Source organism: Neltuma alba, unplaced genomic scaffold, assembly GCF_004799145.2.
Source record: "Neltuma alba isolate B1F8T4 unplaced genomic scaffold, ASM479914v2 tig00001802_pilon, whole genome shotgun sequence".
Lineage (NCBI taxonomy): Eukaryota > Viridiplantae > Streptophyta > Magnoliopsida > Fabales > Fabaceae > Neltuma > Neltuma alba.
Window position 1 is genome coordinate 6,559 of NW_021632623.1, and position 15,746 is coordinate 22,304.

The 15,746-nt window shown below is 30.9% G+C and overlaps 1 protein-coding gene across 3 annotated transcripts; it reads right to left on the reverse strand.

Annotated features, from left to right (window-relative positions):
- Positions 1-1,184: 1,184 nt before the first annotated feature.
- LOC114711954 (CBL-interacting serine/threonine-protein kinase 10-like) lies at positions 1,185-4,420 on the reverse strand. 3 transcript variants are annotated; one of them, XM_028896395.1, is made up of 2 exons: positions 2,025-4,420; positions 1,185-1,435 (listed from the first exon to the last, which is right to left on the reverse strand). In XM_028896395.1, the coding sequence occupies exon 1, from the start codon at positions 3,466-3,468 to the stop codon at positions 2,065-2,067; it is 1,404 nt and encodes a 467-aa protein (XP_028752228.1). In that variant the 5' UTR covers positions 3,469-4,420; the 3' UTR covers positions 1,185-1,435; positions 2,025-2,064. The 3 variants fall into 3 exon arrangements, with proteins under 3 accessions (XP_028752228.1, XP_028752244.1, XP_028752235.1); XM_028896411.1 differs by lacking the exon at positions 1,185-1,435 and adding an exon at positions 1,521-1,539; XM_028896402.1 differs by lacking the exon at positions 1,185-1,435 and adding an exon at positions 1,553-1,571.
- Positions 4,421-15,746: the final 11,326 nt, after the last annotated feature.

Consider the following 15,746-nt stretch of genomic DNA (forward strand, 5'->3'; position numbering starts at 1 on the left):
ACAGAGCAATATTTATAAAGCAACGAGAGAGAAAAGATATTTTTTAGTCTTATTGATAAGGCAGTAAGAGAAATTTTTTATATAAATATACAATTTTATTTTTTATTTATTATTGTATTAACTTTGTTTACATGAGATATAATGTAAATTAAATAAAATTAAAATTAAAATGTTGTTGAATTTTAAATTAGAATTAAAAAAATTTAAATTTTTTTTATTTGTGTGAAATATATTCGAACTGACAACTTACAATAAGTAAAACAACCTACATTACAAGAATTAAATCTAAGAAAAGAGTCTTTAAAAATACTATTAACATTGAAGGATGAAAATTGAAATACGAGAGATAGAATTTCTCGTCAAGTGATGGTTGAAGATCTTGAAATAGGCTATGGTACTTTTATGAATTGCTTCCCCACACAGCGAATAAAGGGGGGTTTTTATGATCTATCGAGAGAGTCCGTTGAAGTAATCTAGAAAAGAGAGGCTCTTAAGACATTTGGAAATGAAATCCAATCTTGCTAGCCTTGCGTTTCTCTAAATAAATTCTCGTAAGCATTTACTCTGATAACCACCATGACAGAAGTGATGTCTGCACCTTTTAAATTTAAATATGATAATGTCCCAGCCATGATGATGAAATTTAGGTGGTTCCGGAACTTGAGGGAGTTTCTTATGAGTTATGAGAGAACATGCCATTGAGCATACCCAAGTATGCTATCCTGGAGATTGAACACGCTTGACAAATTTCATGTATCAATGAAGAAGGGGTTGTTTGTTTTCCTTGATGAAGCACATCATTACAGTTCTTCTAGATCATGTTAAGCAGGCATATAATCTCAAACCATCTTCTCAAATAATAGTCTCAACGCTGGAGCAATTTCTAATCGTTGCTTTTTCTTTTTCTTTTTAAAATCAAATTCAATTAATGTTTTGGCAGTCCCTTCTATATCTGAAATTTGGAAAGTGTCAGCATCATTCATCATACTAAACATTGTCTTCAGAGATGATCCAACTCTAACTAGCATGTCCTTTAATGCGATTACCTGAATTTTCATTTGATCCAAATATTAATGACAAATTATCAAATAAAATACCCGACAACTTCAATTTCAATTTCAATGTCAATTCCAACAAAAATCAGTAAAAGAGTCAATGCTGTGAAAAGTCACAACATAACTGGTTTTATAGCAGTCCGATAATATTTTCCTGTAAACTTCTCAGGTACCTTCTTATTGCAAATAACACTGATAAGGCGATAACCTTCCTCCACTTTAACCAACCAACTTGTATTCTATGTTATAAGATCAGCTATGTAGTATGGTAGTAAATGAACGGGACCTCCTGATCCACAACATACCTAAGAACTTGATTGTTGATAGAGTATTTTGATGTTGTGCGATTCATCTAGCCGACTCCATCTAGTGGGATAAAACTTCTTGTTGTTGTCGTAATGAAAGTCAAGGGAGAAAAAAATTTTTCATCAAACTACACTTGATATAGTGCAGTTCGTAATGCTGCGGACGATTACAGTTTCTTCTGTCATAAAGTACTAGCAGAAATTTAGCCACCTATCTTTGGCACAAAAATAAAAAATATTTAGCCACCTATACATGTCGTGATAACCTCCGACCTGGCTATTCACATATTACTACTTGAAAAACTATTCACAATCACCCACAGGGCTTGCGTATAGAATGTTATGGTTTACTATCAAACTTTTCAATAAGATGTAAAATATAGACATTTCTTTATTCTAATGGCTGAATATCATATTCTTGCCTACTTGATAAAAAATTTCGTTATTATGTCATTATTTTATAGAAAAACCTGATAGCATATATCTAAGGACTAGATCTAAGCTTTTTACTATAGGAAATCCGAAGCTTGGAGGATGATATTATTTTCTTCAAGTCATTGGAAACAAATTGAATCATGAATACGAGACAACTAAAATTTATTTCGCAATAAGATCATAGCTACATCAGATGTGCAAAAGTAACATGACTGCAAAATGGGCATACCGTGAAAGGTGAAACACTTGAAGAGACACTGGGCTTCAAATTAAGAATGTGTTACAGATGTGGATGGTGTTACTGGCTGGTCATGCATCTGTATCTGGTCCTCTGATGGCTGTGATTGTTGCTGCTGATCCCCTTGCCAAACCCAAACGACATCCTTAAGAGCAGGCCTAATTCCCTCTTTCAATATGCTCTGAAATTCCAAAGTGTCTCCATTTGATTTTTTCATCTCAACCAAATGGAAAAATGGAGCAGCCTCGAAGATCTCCACCTCAATGCCTAGAGTCCCTTTTCTACCTTCCTTGAGGCCCTCTAATTTCAGCAAACCTGCAGCTCTTTTCTTTATCTTCATCCTCAGACGCTTGGTGATTTCTTCCAGCTTGGAGATTATGACTGAGGCTGGTTGCCTTGAAGAAAATCTGGCTTCTCTCTTCTTGAAACTATCTTCAAAGAACCCAGATAGATCAAAACCTTTAGAACGGGAGATGATGTCAAAAGCATTTATACTTGTGGGAACAACTGACTCTTGTGTTGCTTCTGCTGCTATACTATCACTTTCGTCGGTTTGATCACAGGGCTTTGTACCTGATGTGGAGACATTCTTGTTCCCCAATTCAGATTTCCCACCTCTAGGACATGGCCCTTTAATAAACCAAGAAGATTCCTTAATCTCAGCTAGGGGAATTCTAGTATCAGGATTTGGATCCAAAACCTTCATCAGCAGTCTACGTACTTCTGGGGAGAACCAAGTAGGGAATTTAAAGTCCGCCTTGGAAATCTTCCTATACATCATTATCAAATTTGAATCATGAAAAGGATGATAACCTGCCAGTAAGACAAACAAAACAACTCCACAAGACCAAGTATCAGATTTAGCACCATCATAACCTTTCCTTTTGATGAGTTCAGGAGCAACATAGGCAGGCGTGCCGCAAGGTGTATGTAGTAAGCCATCCTGTCTCTTGGATTCAGCTAGAGCACTCAATCCGAAATCAGAAACCTTTAGGTTCCCATTTTCATCCAACAAAAGGTTCTCTGGCTTTATGTCACGGTGGTAAACGCCTCTACTATGACAAAAGTCTATGGCATTCACTAGCTGCTGAAAATATTTATGAGCAATATCTTCTTTGAGCTTTCCTTTGGCCACCTTGTCAAAGAGCTCACCGCCTTTAGCATATTCAATAACAAAGTAAATCTTACTTTTGGTGGCCATAACCTCATAAATCTGTATAACATTGGGATGTTTCACACGTCTCATTACAGATATTTCCCGCTTGATCTGTTCAGCTTGTCCAGATTTCATAACTTTGTCCTTGTTTATCATTTTAATAGCCACGCTCTGGTTAGTTATTGTACTGCGGGCATAGTATACCTTTCCAAAGGTACCTTGGCCTAACAACCTTCCTAATTCATATCTTTGCATCAATATATTTGGTTTATTCTCCATGTCAAATCTCACAGTGAGATGAAATAATACATTACCACTTCATTCACATAAAAGAGTATCATTTACAAATGGGAAGAGTATAACTATAACTATATGTATATATGGAAAAATTTATTACGCCACCTTCACATAGATCATGTATTGATGTGAATGGCACTCTAAAAAACTTGTGTGCCAACTATGCATCAGAGAAATGATAAGAAATGAGCTAAGGAATTTTGACCCACTCTTGTAGGGCATGAAGCAATAGCAGAGACATAACCTTATGGATCTCAAAGACAGAGCTTTCATCATGAAGGCACATCGTTTGGCATCACAGGTAGTGCCTATCTCAATGACAATCAAAAGGGCAAGCTACACATGCCAGTCGAGGACATTCAGTAGTATACTTCAACTTCAGCAGATTTCCCCCCTAGATTCCGAAAAACAAAGATCAAATAATATTGGCCTCAATAATCATTCAGAAGATTGATGCAAGAATTTGGAATATGAAATTACACAGATGAATGTGTGGAAAACCCAGCATATCAGTAGCTGAATCAGAATCAATCTTCAGCGTTTCTGGGTCAGTAAACAGAGCTAAAATCTAGTCCAGTATTTTTCTAAACCTCCGCACCGAATAATCCATAGCAATGAACACAATCAACCAGATATATAGAGAATATTGACACTTCAAATACTATTTTGAATCAGAAACTTTTTTCGTGACATTTTTTAGAAGATAAAAACAAAAATTCAGACAGTATTTATCCAGAGGGATCAGAATAAGAGCCAGTGCATAAACCATTGTCACCAAAAAAAAAAAAAAACAATAGCCATAGTTTCATTACTGGAAACCCTACCTCAACTGGCTAACCATATGCACATAACCTTTCTTCTGCTGCCGTAAAAGAGATGCAAAGCAATTCTAGTTCAATTTCGCTACAGAGGAATCACAGATCGCAGAATTTTACCAGGAATTGCTTGAAAGCCAGAATTTTTTTTTTTAATTTTATAAACTCAAATCTATTAAATTCAATTTACGAAGATCCCATCATGAGAAGAAAAGAAAATCATGCATGTGCTCAGAATAAACTCTGAAACCGAAACAGATCGAGGGAATTATAATAAATATAACCTGAAGATGGAGCTGAACCGGATTGTTGAAGATCACCCATCCAGACGAAATGATGAAGATTCGAGAGTGCAGGGAAACAGGAAACAGGAAAGAGAATAATTTAAGGAGAGTGCGATAGAACAAAAGAAGAGTACTGATTTTTCTTCTTGATGAAGTAAAATATATGTTCAGGAAATCACGCAAGGAGGAAAACGACGCAGAAAAAGAAATAAGAATGGAATTAGGCAGAGGCAGGACTTAAAAGGACAAGTATGTCGCCTTATTTCTCTTCTCATTTATCAAATGTCAACTTCGAAGGAAATGATTCTGTCCATGTTTCATGTGTGTAATAATATGTTGGCCAAAAAATGCGCGTCATAATATACAAATTTTTATAAAATAAATGAATAATAATATTAATTAATTAATGTATCACTAAAATAATGCAGTTTAACATTCTCTAATTGTTATGAATATGATCAAATATGGATATCCATCTCTTCTTACTTTTCAACTTCATCAACTCCTATTACTTTCACTAGACATTAATCTTCTACTACTCTATTATTTTTTCACTATGCCTTTAATTTTGTAACTCACCCGCACTTCACATTCATGTGGTTTATTGTCCAGTATCTATCGTTTAAGTAATAGTGTAACTTATATGTAAGACTATGCCTATAAATAGGGCATACCATTATATTGTGATATAAGTGAAGCAGGTGAAGGAATACAATATCATTCTCTCATTTTTTGTCTACTTTTCTTCTCCAATCTACTTTCATTGTTGGTTAATTTCATAACATATTATCAACATGATACTCTACCATCAGAGTTCATGGCTTCTAGTTGATACATATTGATGTTTTGTTTGTTGAATAAAGATAGTTTGATCCGAACAGTTTGGTAAATTTCTCCAATTTATTTAGAGGAAATGGTTGTTTTTCATATTAACCTTATTGATTCATTGGTAGTTGAATATTTTATTTATCGTATTGAGATATGAAAATTTTTATTTTTATTTGTTACTTTTATTATATTTTCATGATTCTACTATCCTTATACTTAATTTGCTATGAGGTTTATTTTTATCTATAACATTACTATATATGATTATTATCTCCGATATTAGTTAATTGTTGTCTTAGAAAGTAAAATGTTAAATATATAAATGAATGGCTAATAGTCATTGTACTCTTGATTTTGTGATTAGATGGCCAGAAGCCATATCACATTTTAATGATTCTTTGACAAAAGACCATCTTATGGTTGTAACAAATGGCATGGCAAAATTGTCACAATTTGATAATCTATATCAAAGTTCTGAAGATTGATGGTTTAAAAAATTAAACCATACAAAAGAACTTCATAGTTCTGAAAATTTTGTTATAGTCCGAAAGACTAATATTTGAGAAAATTGATGGTGTGCTATTGAAAGCAAGGAATATATCCATAAGAGTGTTGAAGAATATGATCACATTATGTCAGTGGAACTGATAACTAAAAAGATAATAATCTTGGGGCTTGACTATTGAATCATAGCAGAAGAATTAGTAATAGTCCTATGATCAATATAAAATTATGAACAAATGTTATAATATAACCAGAAGTCATATAGACAAATATGTATCAATTCATTGAAAAAAAAATGTTAAAAAAAAAAGGTTATGGAATCAAAAAAACCATATGATATTATAAAAATATCGAAGGTAATTCTAATACCTGAAGGCAATAAGTTGTGAAGAAAGATAGATGCCTAGAGTACATATAAAAATAGAAAACATACAAGTATATGCCTAGAAGGCTGCATGTATAATGTTTAATTTTTATCAGTCTTTAAATTTATTGTGATTTGTGATAAACAAATTGTTATAAGAATTTGATATTGTGATATTGGTAAGCGTGTGATATAAAACTAAATAGATCAAATAGACCCAAAAGTTACTAGTTACATTTTGTTTATTTATATCTTATTTATATGATCTGATTCAATATTAGTTTCAGATATTTTTAATGTCTATAGTACCTTGATCAATATTGAGAAATTTTGAATGTTCAGTTTTATTTGTACTTTATTTTTAAAAGTTCATTTTAAATGCGTTTCATCATTTTTGTGTGTTCTCTATGTGTATTGCAAGTTAAATCTGTGATACTCATAATTATTTGTGATTATGTTAATATATATTAAAATAGAGTTGTCTTTCATATTCCTTCTAAATTATATAGTTCCTAAAGAACTAGATTTAATAATATTAATATAGTTCCAAAAGAACTAATATTGATTTTTCTTTCTCAGTAGACAAAATATTGATAGTGAAAAATATAACCCATAGATCTACATCACAGCTTTGATTCTCCAAAGAGTGTAAATATTATAGTACAATTAGATTAAAGTCCGTAACTATATATGAACTAGGAAGTACTTGGGCTTCCAAACAAAAAATAGGTTATTGGCTTTAACTTATTATATGCCAGTAACTATTTATGAAATATATGAATAAAAAAATCATATTTGAATGACTCAATCTTGAGGGGGAGATTGTTGGAATATAAGTATGAGTTGATATTGGATATATTTTTCATATCAATTTCATAAATGAATATCATCAATCATATATTATATTAAAAAATTTATTGTTGGTAATGAAACATGGTACAGTAAACTAGACGTTTACTGATATAATTAGATTTATTATTGGCATGACTTGTTTGATCATCTTAAACTATATGATGCAACAAATTATTGAAGATTATGTATTGATATCAATTGAAAAACCAGAAGATTCTTCCGAATAGCCAACATTTTTAAGAATTTGTATGCGGTGCTTGTTCTCAAAGAAAATTGATTATAAAATATCACTAGTTATATGTTGTTTTCAAATGAATCACTACATTTCTGGAAATATATATAGGCCCATTTAGAAGCACATAAGTCATATAAGTATTCAATATTTAATAGATGCATCTATATAAAATGGTAAGATGTGTGATTGACATTAATTTGCAACCTGAAGTTTGCAAGATTATTTAGATAAATTTTTTCGGACTATGTGATTCTCAAAACTTGATTTTAAAGATGCTAATGAATTTATATATTAGGCTTTTAATGTTAAAAAGCCTGCTTAACAAATTGATCCAACAAAACATTTGTTAATGCATCCGTGAATAGCTTGATCAATATTTATGAGAACAAATTTTTCCATTTTAGTGTTGGCATATTTGATTTAATATATGGCAGCTCTTATAGACATCAAGACAACAAAATTCTCCCAATAAAATTGGCTTTTGGTCAGGAGCCAGATCTTTTTCATCTAAAAAAATTGAAATGTACAATATTTATTCCTACCAATCCACCATAGTGCACATAGATGGATATTAAAAGAAATTGGGATATTGTTGGGTAAGAACCTCCTTCTTCTTGTCTGCCTCAAAATGGAACAAAACAATGTTCCTAAAGGAAGTCAATGGATTTAGGAGGCTTATATTGCATAATTAGTTCATTGTTATTTGACAGATTTTTTCAACATGAGGGGAAGAAATTAAGTAGTTGGAAAAGAGAATGTATGGAATGCATTATTACTATTAAATTAGATCCTCAAATATATTAGTATGGACCAGAAGTTCATCAAAATTGCATTCATGAAATACTACAAAATATTTTACTGACCTGAATGAAAATTTTTAAATCTCTTATTCCTGCTGAAAATGCTCCAATCATTATAAATAAAAATGAGACATGCCGGAAGCATGAGAGGTTAATCAGTTTCAATATAAATATCTTGAATAAAGAGGAGCATACAACTTAAAAGTTGTATTGAGGAGGCATGTACTCTAGAAGAGTGTCAAGACATAACTAATTGTAAAACTCCAGAAGAAGTTCAGGTACCTAAAGAGAAAGAAAGAGATCTTAGTAAGTTATGTCACAAGAGAAAAATGGAACTGAAAAGATAAAGGTTATCGATAACGATTTTGATAAGAATATCATGTGATAAAAGGAGGATCTTACACATAGATCTATCATACAAAGTAGATATAAATTTGGCCAAGAAGAAAAGTAAAAAGGAAAAGACATGATGAAAATATTACTTTGATATGTGAAAAGGCCTGTAGTCCTAATACATGAAATATAAAATTTCTATAGAATATATAGACGTTTATGTGAAAATATAGATTTTCACAAATGATTATACTAAGACATATTACTTTGTGGTGGATATAATAATTTGTCAGTTATGAAATATGCCTGTTAAACATTACAATGACCTGTGGATGAGCATAAGTAAATAGTAAAATTTACATGATTATCCTTAAAGGATCCAAAATATGCCAGGAGCACATATAAGAAAATCTTGCGGTATATAAAATATTATGAAGATTAAAATAATTTCAATATGTATCATCTATTTTATAGTTCTTGATCAAAATATTATGAAATTCAAGTCCTTGAGAATAATACTTAATTAAATTAAATAAGTTGTCAGAAGCAATCAGGATGTATGTAGTATAACTGACTAAGTAAATATCGATTGAATAAATGATATAAAAATAATCTAATTCGCCCATGTATTTCTATGAAAAGCTTTTTAAAATGAGTTTGTATAATTTTTTTTTATTAATGACATAAATATTATCAAAACTCCTGAAAATTTCATAAAAGCTGTAAATTGTTTACAAGAAAGAATTTGAAATGAAGGACTTAGAAAGAAAATGTTTTGTCTCAGATTGCAAATTGAATACTTGAGATATAAAAATTTTTGTATATCAAATAATTGATACAAGAAATGTCATAAAATGTTTTTATATGGATAAATCACATCCTTTATATACTTTGATCATTGTGAGATTTGTGGAGGTGAATAAAGAACCTTATATATTTCAAGAAAGTAATGAAGAACTACTCGGGCCTGTTTGGATAACATCCCAAACCATGTTTGGGGACCCAAATCATGGTTTGAGTAAAAAAGTTGCCAAACAGGGGGCAAAATTAATAAACCACGGTTTTGTGCCAAAATCATAATTTTGGACTCAAAACCATGATTTCAAAAAAAGTAAATCCATTATGCTTCTAGCTCAAATTAGAGAGTATGATTGTGCCTGTCAGAGTAGATCTCAACCATAACATAACTTTAACACCCCTAAATTATTTTTTTATAAACATATTTAATCTTATATTTTATAAAAGTATATATACACATATTAATTATTTATTAGTTATATTATTTTATATGTTATTAATTATGTTGGTAAAAAATATATTATTAACAATTTTATTCCTTCAAATTAAAATATATTATAAAATCCATCTTTTGTGTAATTATCATATTAATTTATGTCTTTTTTTAGTAATTAGCACATGTAAAAAGTATTTTTAATAACAGCTATCCAAATACTCTCACTTCAGAACCATTTTTTTCACAGAATCTATTCTTCACAAAATCTATTCTCCCAAGAATCTATTCGGGAAAATCCCAAAAAAGTGATGTTGAATTTCAAAATGACAAATCAGTATTGGTTACTACACTTATACAGAAAATGACTACACTTACAAAGCAAATAACAACATATTTTTGTAGTAATTCCTGATTTGTCATTTTGAAATTCAACAGCCACTTTTTTGGAATTTTCCCAATCTCTTCTCTAGAAGTTATTCTCCAAACTATAGTTTGGTTTCATCCAAACACCCCCTTGATCCAAAAGTATCAAATCATAGGTCTTGAAGTACCATATCATATCTTATCAATCACGCATGACCGGATATATCATTTGTTGTTAACTTACTGGTAAGATGTAGTTCTTCACCGAAGACATTAGAATAGAATTCTAGATTCTTTTCTGATTCACACATTAGTAATTCCAAATGGAGTATTTGTCTTATAATATTCAAAAGATGGTGAAATTTATATCTAGTAAATCTCTTCAAATAAAAATCTAGCAGATTTGTTCACCAAGTCACTTCTTATTACAATATTTGAGAATGTTGTTCATGATATCGGATGTCACAGAATCAGGGATATCAATTGATGTTATCAAGAAGGGGAGTTAAATACACGTACTCTTTTTTCCTTATCTATGGTTTGTCTCACTAGGTTTTCCTAGCAAGGTTTTTAATGAGGCAGCACTAAATAGTGTATCAATGAATGTATACTCTTTTTTTCTACTAGGTTTTTGTTCCATGGGGTTTTTCTTAGTTGAAGTTTTTTAATGAGACACATCCTCATATAATGGACATCCAAGGGGAGTGTTATGAATATGATCAAATATGGATGTCTATCTCCTCTTCCTCTTCAACTTCATCAACTCCCACTACTTCCACTACTCCATTACTTTCCACTATGCCTTTAATCTTGTAACTCAACCCCACTTCACATTCATGTGGTTTATTGTCCACTATCTATCATTTAAGTAATAGTGTAACTTATATGTAAGACTATGTCTATAAATAGGGCATATCATTGTATTGTGATGTAAGTGAAGCAAGTGAAGGGATAAAATATCATTCTCTCATTTTTCTTGTCTACTTCTCTTCTCCAATCTACTTTCATTGTTGGTTAATTTCATAACACTCATGTTCTTGTTATAATGACTAATTTATGGATAACAAACAATAAATTAAAATTTGTTAAAAGCAACAAATAGTTTAGAAATATAGTTTTGTTTCTAACTATACCCTCATAATAAATGAGAAAAAAGATGAAAAAATATATGGGAAAATGTGATAAGAGAGTATGGCAAATGATGGAGAATAAATAACTATGAGCGAAATTAGAAAAAATGTATTAAATATTTAAATAAACTCCAAATTAAAACTCATAAAATGAATCATATTTCTCTTTAAATTTGAAGCTTCTAAATAAAATCGGAGGGAGTAACTCATTCTAGTTTTTAACAATTGTTGCTATTTAGGTTAAAAAACAACACAGTTGTATTTGTTGCCATTAATGGTGGCCTTATCGTTTTATATTTTTTATATAATTTTATAATTTAATAATAATATTTTTAAAAAATTGCATATGGTTACATGTAATTAAAAAATTTAATATATAAGAAATTTGATTTATGTCTTGTCTTTTTAATATACTCTCAAAAATATTTTGAAAAAGCCCTTATAGGCTGCAACCACCTAAAAAAATCACTTTCATGTAAATCAAAATAAATCTTTTTACATACTTACCTTGTATATTATAAAATTATTTTTGGAAAGCTAATCCAAACACTCCTAGATATTGAAACGTGATTTTTCAGAAGTTGCTTTATTTTTTTATTGCCAGCAAAAACATGCTTTCACGAGTAGGAAAAAAACAAGACTTTTTAAACTGCACTTTCCATACTATAAATAATGTTATAAATATGGGTAGACTTATAAACAAGTTCTACATACAATCGATCCAAAATATATTTTCTAAATTAGGGTGCTTTCGCAACCAGCCTGAAAATTATTAAAAAAAATCTTTTAAAACTAATATTTAGAAGCTTTTAGATTGATTTCACATATAACTAATCTAGAATATTATAAACCATTTATTTTATACTTGATATAAAAAGCATTAATTTTTTTAGAAAATAATATTTACAAGTGTTTACAAGGAGGTGATTCAAAAGCTAAAGATTTAATGAAATTCACTTGGCAACTGTCCCTTCTAAACCAAATTCATTCATTTGTAATCTCTGAGTTTCCTTGCAATTTCCTTTATGCTTTATTCATCGATTACCTCAACGGTAGCCCTTTTCTTTATGCTTGTCTACTTTATACCATGTCATATTTTTGGTGCCCGTCTCCTCTGTAATATTCTTGTTTTTAATCAAGGATTTAAGAGTAATTAAGCTTGATTGTAATATGACCTTGAGGTATTAATGGTTGCTTGAGGGGGATAAGAAAAAAGGGGTAAGTTAGAGTTTGCTTTGAGGCAGTTTTGTGGCTTTCTGTGTTTTTTACTGTGGCGAACTATATAAAAGAGGGAAGAAAGATGCTCTTTATATTTTTCGTTGCAGTGACGTTCACAACAAATATCACAAAGGGGAGACTTGATTGCTTCTCTGAAGTTCGTTACGACAAACAAGCCTGAAATTCAAATAATTGGCGCCTCTGTGTTCCTCGACACGATGATAAGGGAGGTTCTTTGGGGTAAACTCATGAAAACACCGATAGAAACCAACATTAGAAATGCAAAAAACAAATGGAGAAAGGAGAAAAAATGGAGAGCTCTACTAGATCTTATGATTTTTGGTATTGGAAAGTGTTTCTGAGCTTCCAAACTTTCAAATAAGTGATTCTAACTTGTTGTATATATTTTTCTCTTAGCTTTTCTCAGATCTAAGAGTTGAGATTTTTAGGGCTCTTGAGTTTTTCAAAATTTTGGAATTTTTGACTGAATCTTTTATGTTTTTTAGAGTTATTTGGGTTAGGTAAGATGTTTAATTGGTTTAGTTTTATTGGATTTTGATTTATATGGAATTTGGAGGTCAGGGTTTGATATTAGAAGTGAGATTTGTTGAGTTTTTATAATATGGCGGTTAAAATGATATTTTGTTTATTGGGTTTTGTTTATTAAAGATAGACAAGAGTATTATTCGATTTAGATTGTTGACATTGATGGTTTTTCAATATTGGGTATGTTGGAGGATGAAAATTCTAATTATGTGACTTAAAGATTGGTTGAATGATTGTTGCTGAGGTTAATCAAGGAGTCTAATGAGTTAATTGGATGGAGAAATTGATTGCTACAATCTTGGATTGAGACTTTTGGTTATAAGTTGGGAAAGTTGAATTGTGAGAGTTGTTGTGGGATATGAGACTTGAGGTTTTCAAGTCTTGTATTTTACTTATTGCTTGTGTTTGACTATAATCTATATGGTAATGTAGATTAGTGTGTGTCCTAACTTGTGGAGCAATGCTTTGTGTTCAAGTTAAGTGCTAAGTTTGGAGTAGAGATAACTAGGGTTAATTTTCTTTTTATGCTTACAATAGATTGTCAGGTTTTTTGAATTCTTTCAAACTATATTGACTTACTGCTAAGGCGTTATGAAGGAAAAGTATAAATTTTGTTGTATATCAAATATTGGTTAAGTAAGTAGTAATTTGCTATTGTTGTATGTTTGCATTTGTGGTTGTGCCTTGTGTTATTGTAGAGGCAAATGTTTTCGAGTATACTTCTTGTTATGTTGTTGACTGTATTCTTAATCTATTGTGTTGTATCTATGCATAGTTTCATATATGGAGGTTGGAATTGTATGTGGAAGATAATTGTACTTAAAGCCCATACGACATGCCCACACTATGATCAAGTGTTTGGCTTCTTGTGAGACCCCTGTAGTTCTAGTTTTTTCTGAGCTTGGAATTGGGATAGAACTCTTAAGTAGACACTTCTTTGGCCCTAGTCAAACTATAGCGCAAAAGGGACTTGTTGAACTAATATGGGGGGGCGACCTTTGGTCGAGTTACTCCACATGGATGGTTCGGGTCCATGTCAAGGAGTCATAAGGAGAAATGCCTTGGATGGGAGGGCATAAGCTACTGTGTTTATTATTGCATATGCGTTTGCATGTTTTTAACTTAAGATATTTTATGTATGGCATTACTTTGCTTGCTTATCATTTTGTTTGTATATGTTGTAATGTAAGCTTTAGTTAGTGGGACTTTATATCTTACCACGTTAATCTCATTGTTTTTAGGAGAGCATTCTGATATTGTCCGGTGTGAAAGGAAACAGCCAAAGGCTTAGACGAACACAACCTAGTAGGATTCTCATGGTTTGGGTTTGTAATGATTGTATAATTTGCTATGCTAGGGCTCATGTTTTGCATTTGCATATCTAACTATCTCTTTCATACTTTTAGATTACTATATTTCAAAGAATATCTACTTAATAGCCAGAGACTATAAGATTTCTTATGTATGAACCTTGTGGATTCATGTTTGTCATCATTTGGTAAAAACTTCAATGTTATTGATGGTTGTTATAATTTCAAGATTGTTTGAATTAAGCAGGTATGACTTGTGGGCTAAGCTTAGCCCTTACTTTTCTCATGCCTTAAATCTCTGTGTGATAGATTTTTTTGTAATGGTTTTGTAGGAGGTTATTATGTCTTGGGCTCTACTTGTTATTGTTGTTGGTTTGAAGGGCTCTGATTTGTACTTAACTCTTTATAATGGTGGTAGCTTTTTATAATCTAGTCAAATTCTTTTTTTTATCATAGTTAACTTTTTAAACTATTATGAAATTGTAGCTTTAAGGAAATGTCTTTTCATTCTCTGTGCCACATCATCTTCTCTATGCTTGTTGCCTTCTTCATACTCATCATCTTCTCTATGATTGTCATGTGTAGATTCGTGCCTCTAGAATCCAAATTTGTGCTGCTCACATCCACATTCGTGCTCATGATGTCAAGATTTGTTACATCCAGATCTACACTATCTTAAGCTATCATCGTATTGTTATCAAGATGCTCATAAAGGCCTATATTTGTTCTCATCTACATCGATGCCTGTAACATCTTTATTTAATACCAAATAACTATCTAATTAGAGGTAAATAGAATCACATTTGATGGCCAAAAGTTTGAAAAATTTGACTTTGAAAAATTTGGTTCTCATGTTACTATTCACATCAACTATATTTTGACCAAATTTTGAAAAATCATAACTAATTTTAAAAAAAATTAAAATTGAGTGATTCCAAATTATATTGGAAAATATTTGGATTATCTTTTGAGGAAAAATAATTGGTGGAAGAATTATCATCAAATTCGAGCATAGACTAATTTTTAAAAAGTACTGTTCATTTGGTCATTTTCTAATTTTTTAGTATTTTTGTCTAACTTTGGATAGATATAACTTCTTATACAAATATCCATTTGAGGTGTATTACAACTCATTTTAAAGAAAAAAAATGAGATCTATTTATCTGTAAAATTTCACAGCCTAACTCACTCGATTGTTCATATTCATGTTGCTCAAAGTTAGATCCCAATATGTTGACTTTTACCCCTAACTATCTTTCCTTCCCAGAATTAGCTCTAACTTCACATACTATTTATTCGACCACATAATTGGTTATAATATCATACTTTGACATGTTTTTGCATCAAAACATCATATATAGTCATCTAAAAAGATTAATTTTACAATTATCCACATAGTTGCAAAAAAGATTCAAAGCCATATAGTTTCATTGCATTAATTGTT

Coding starts and splice junctions, on each gene's coding strand:
- LOC114711954 (XM_028896395.1), bottom strand. CDS start 3,468: ATGGAGAATAAACCAAATATATTGATGCAAAGATATGAATTAGGAAGG.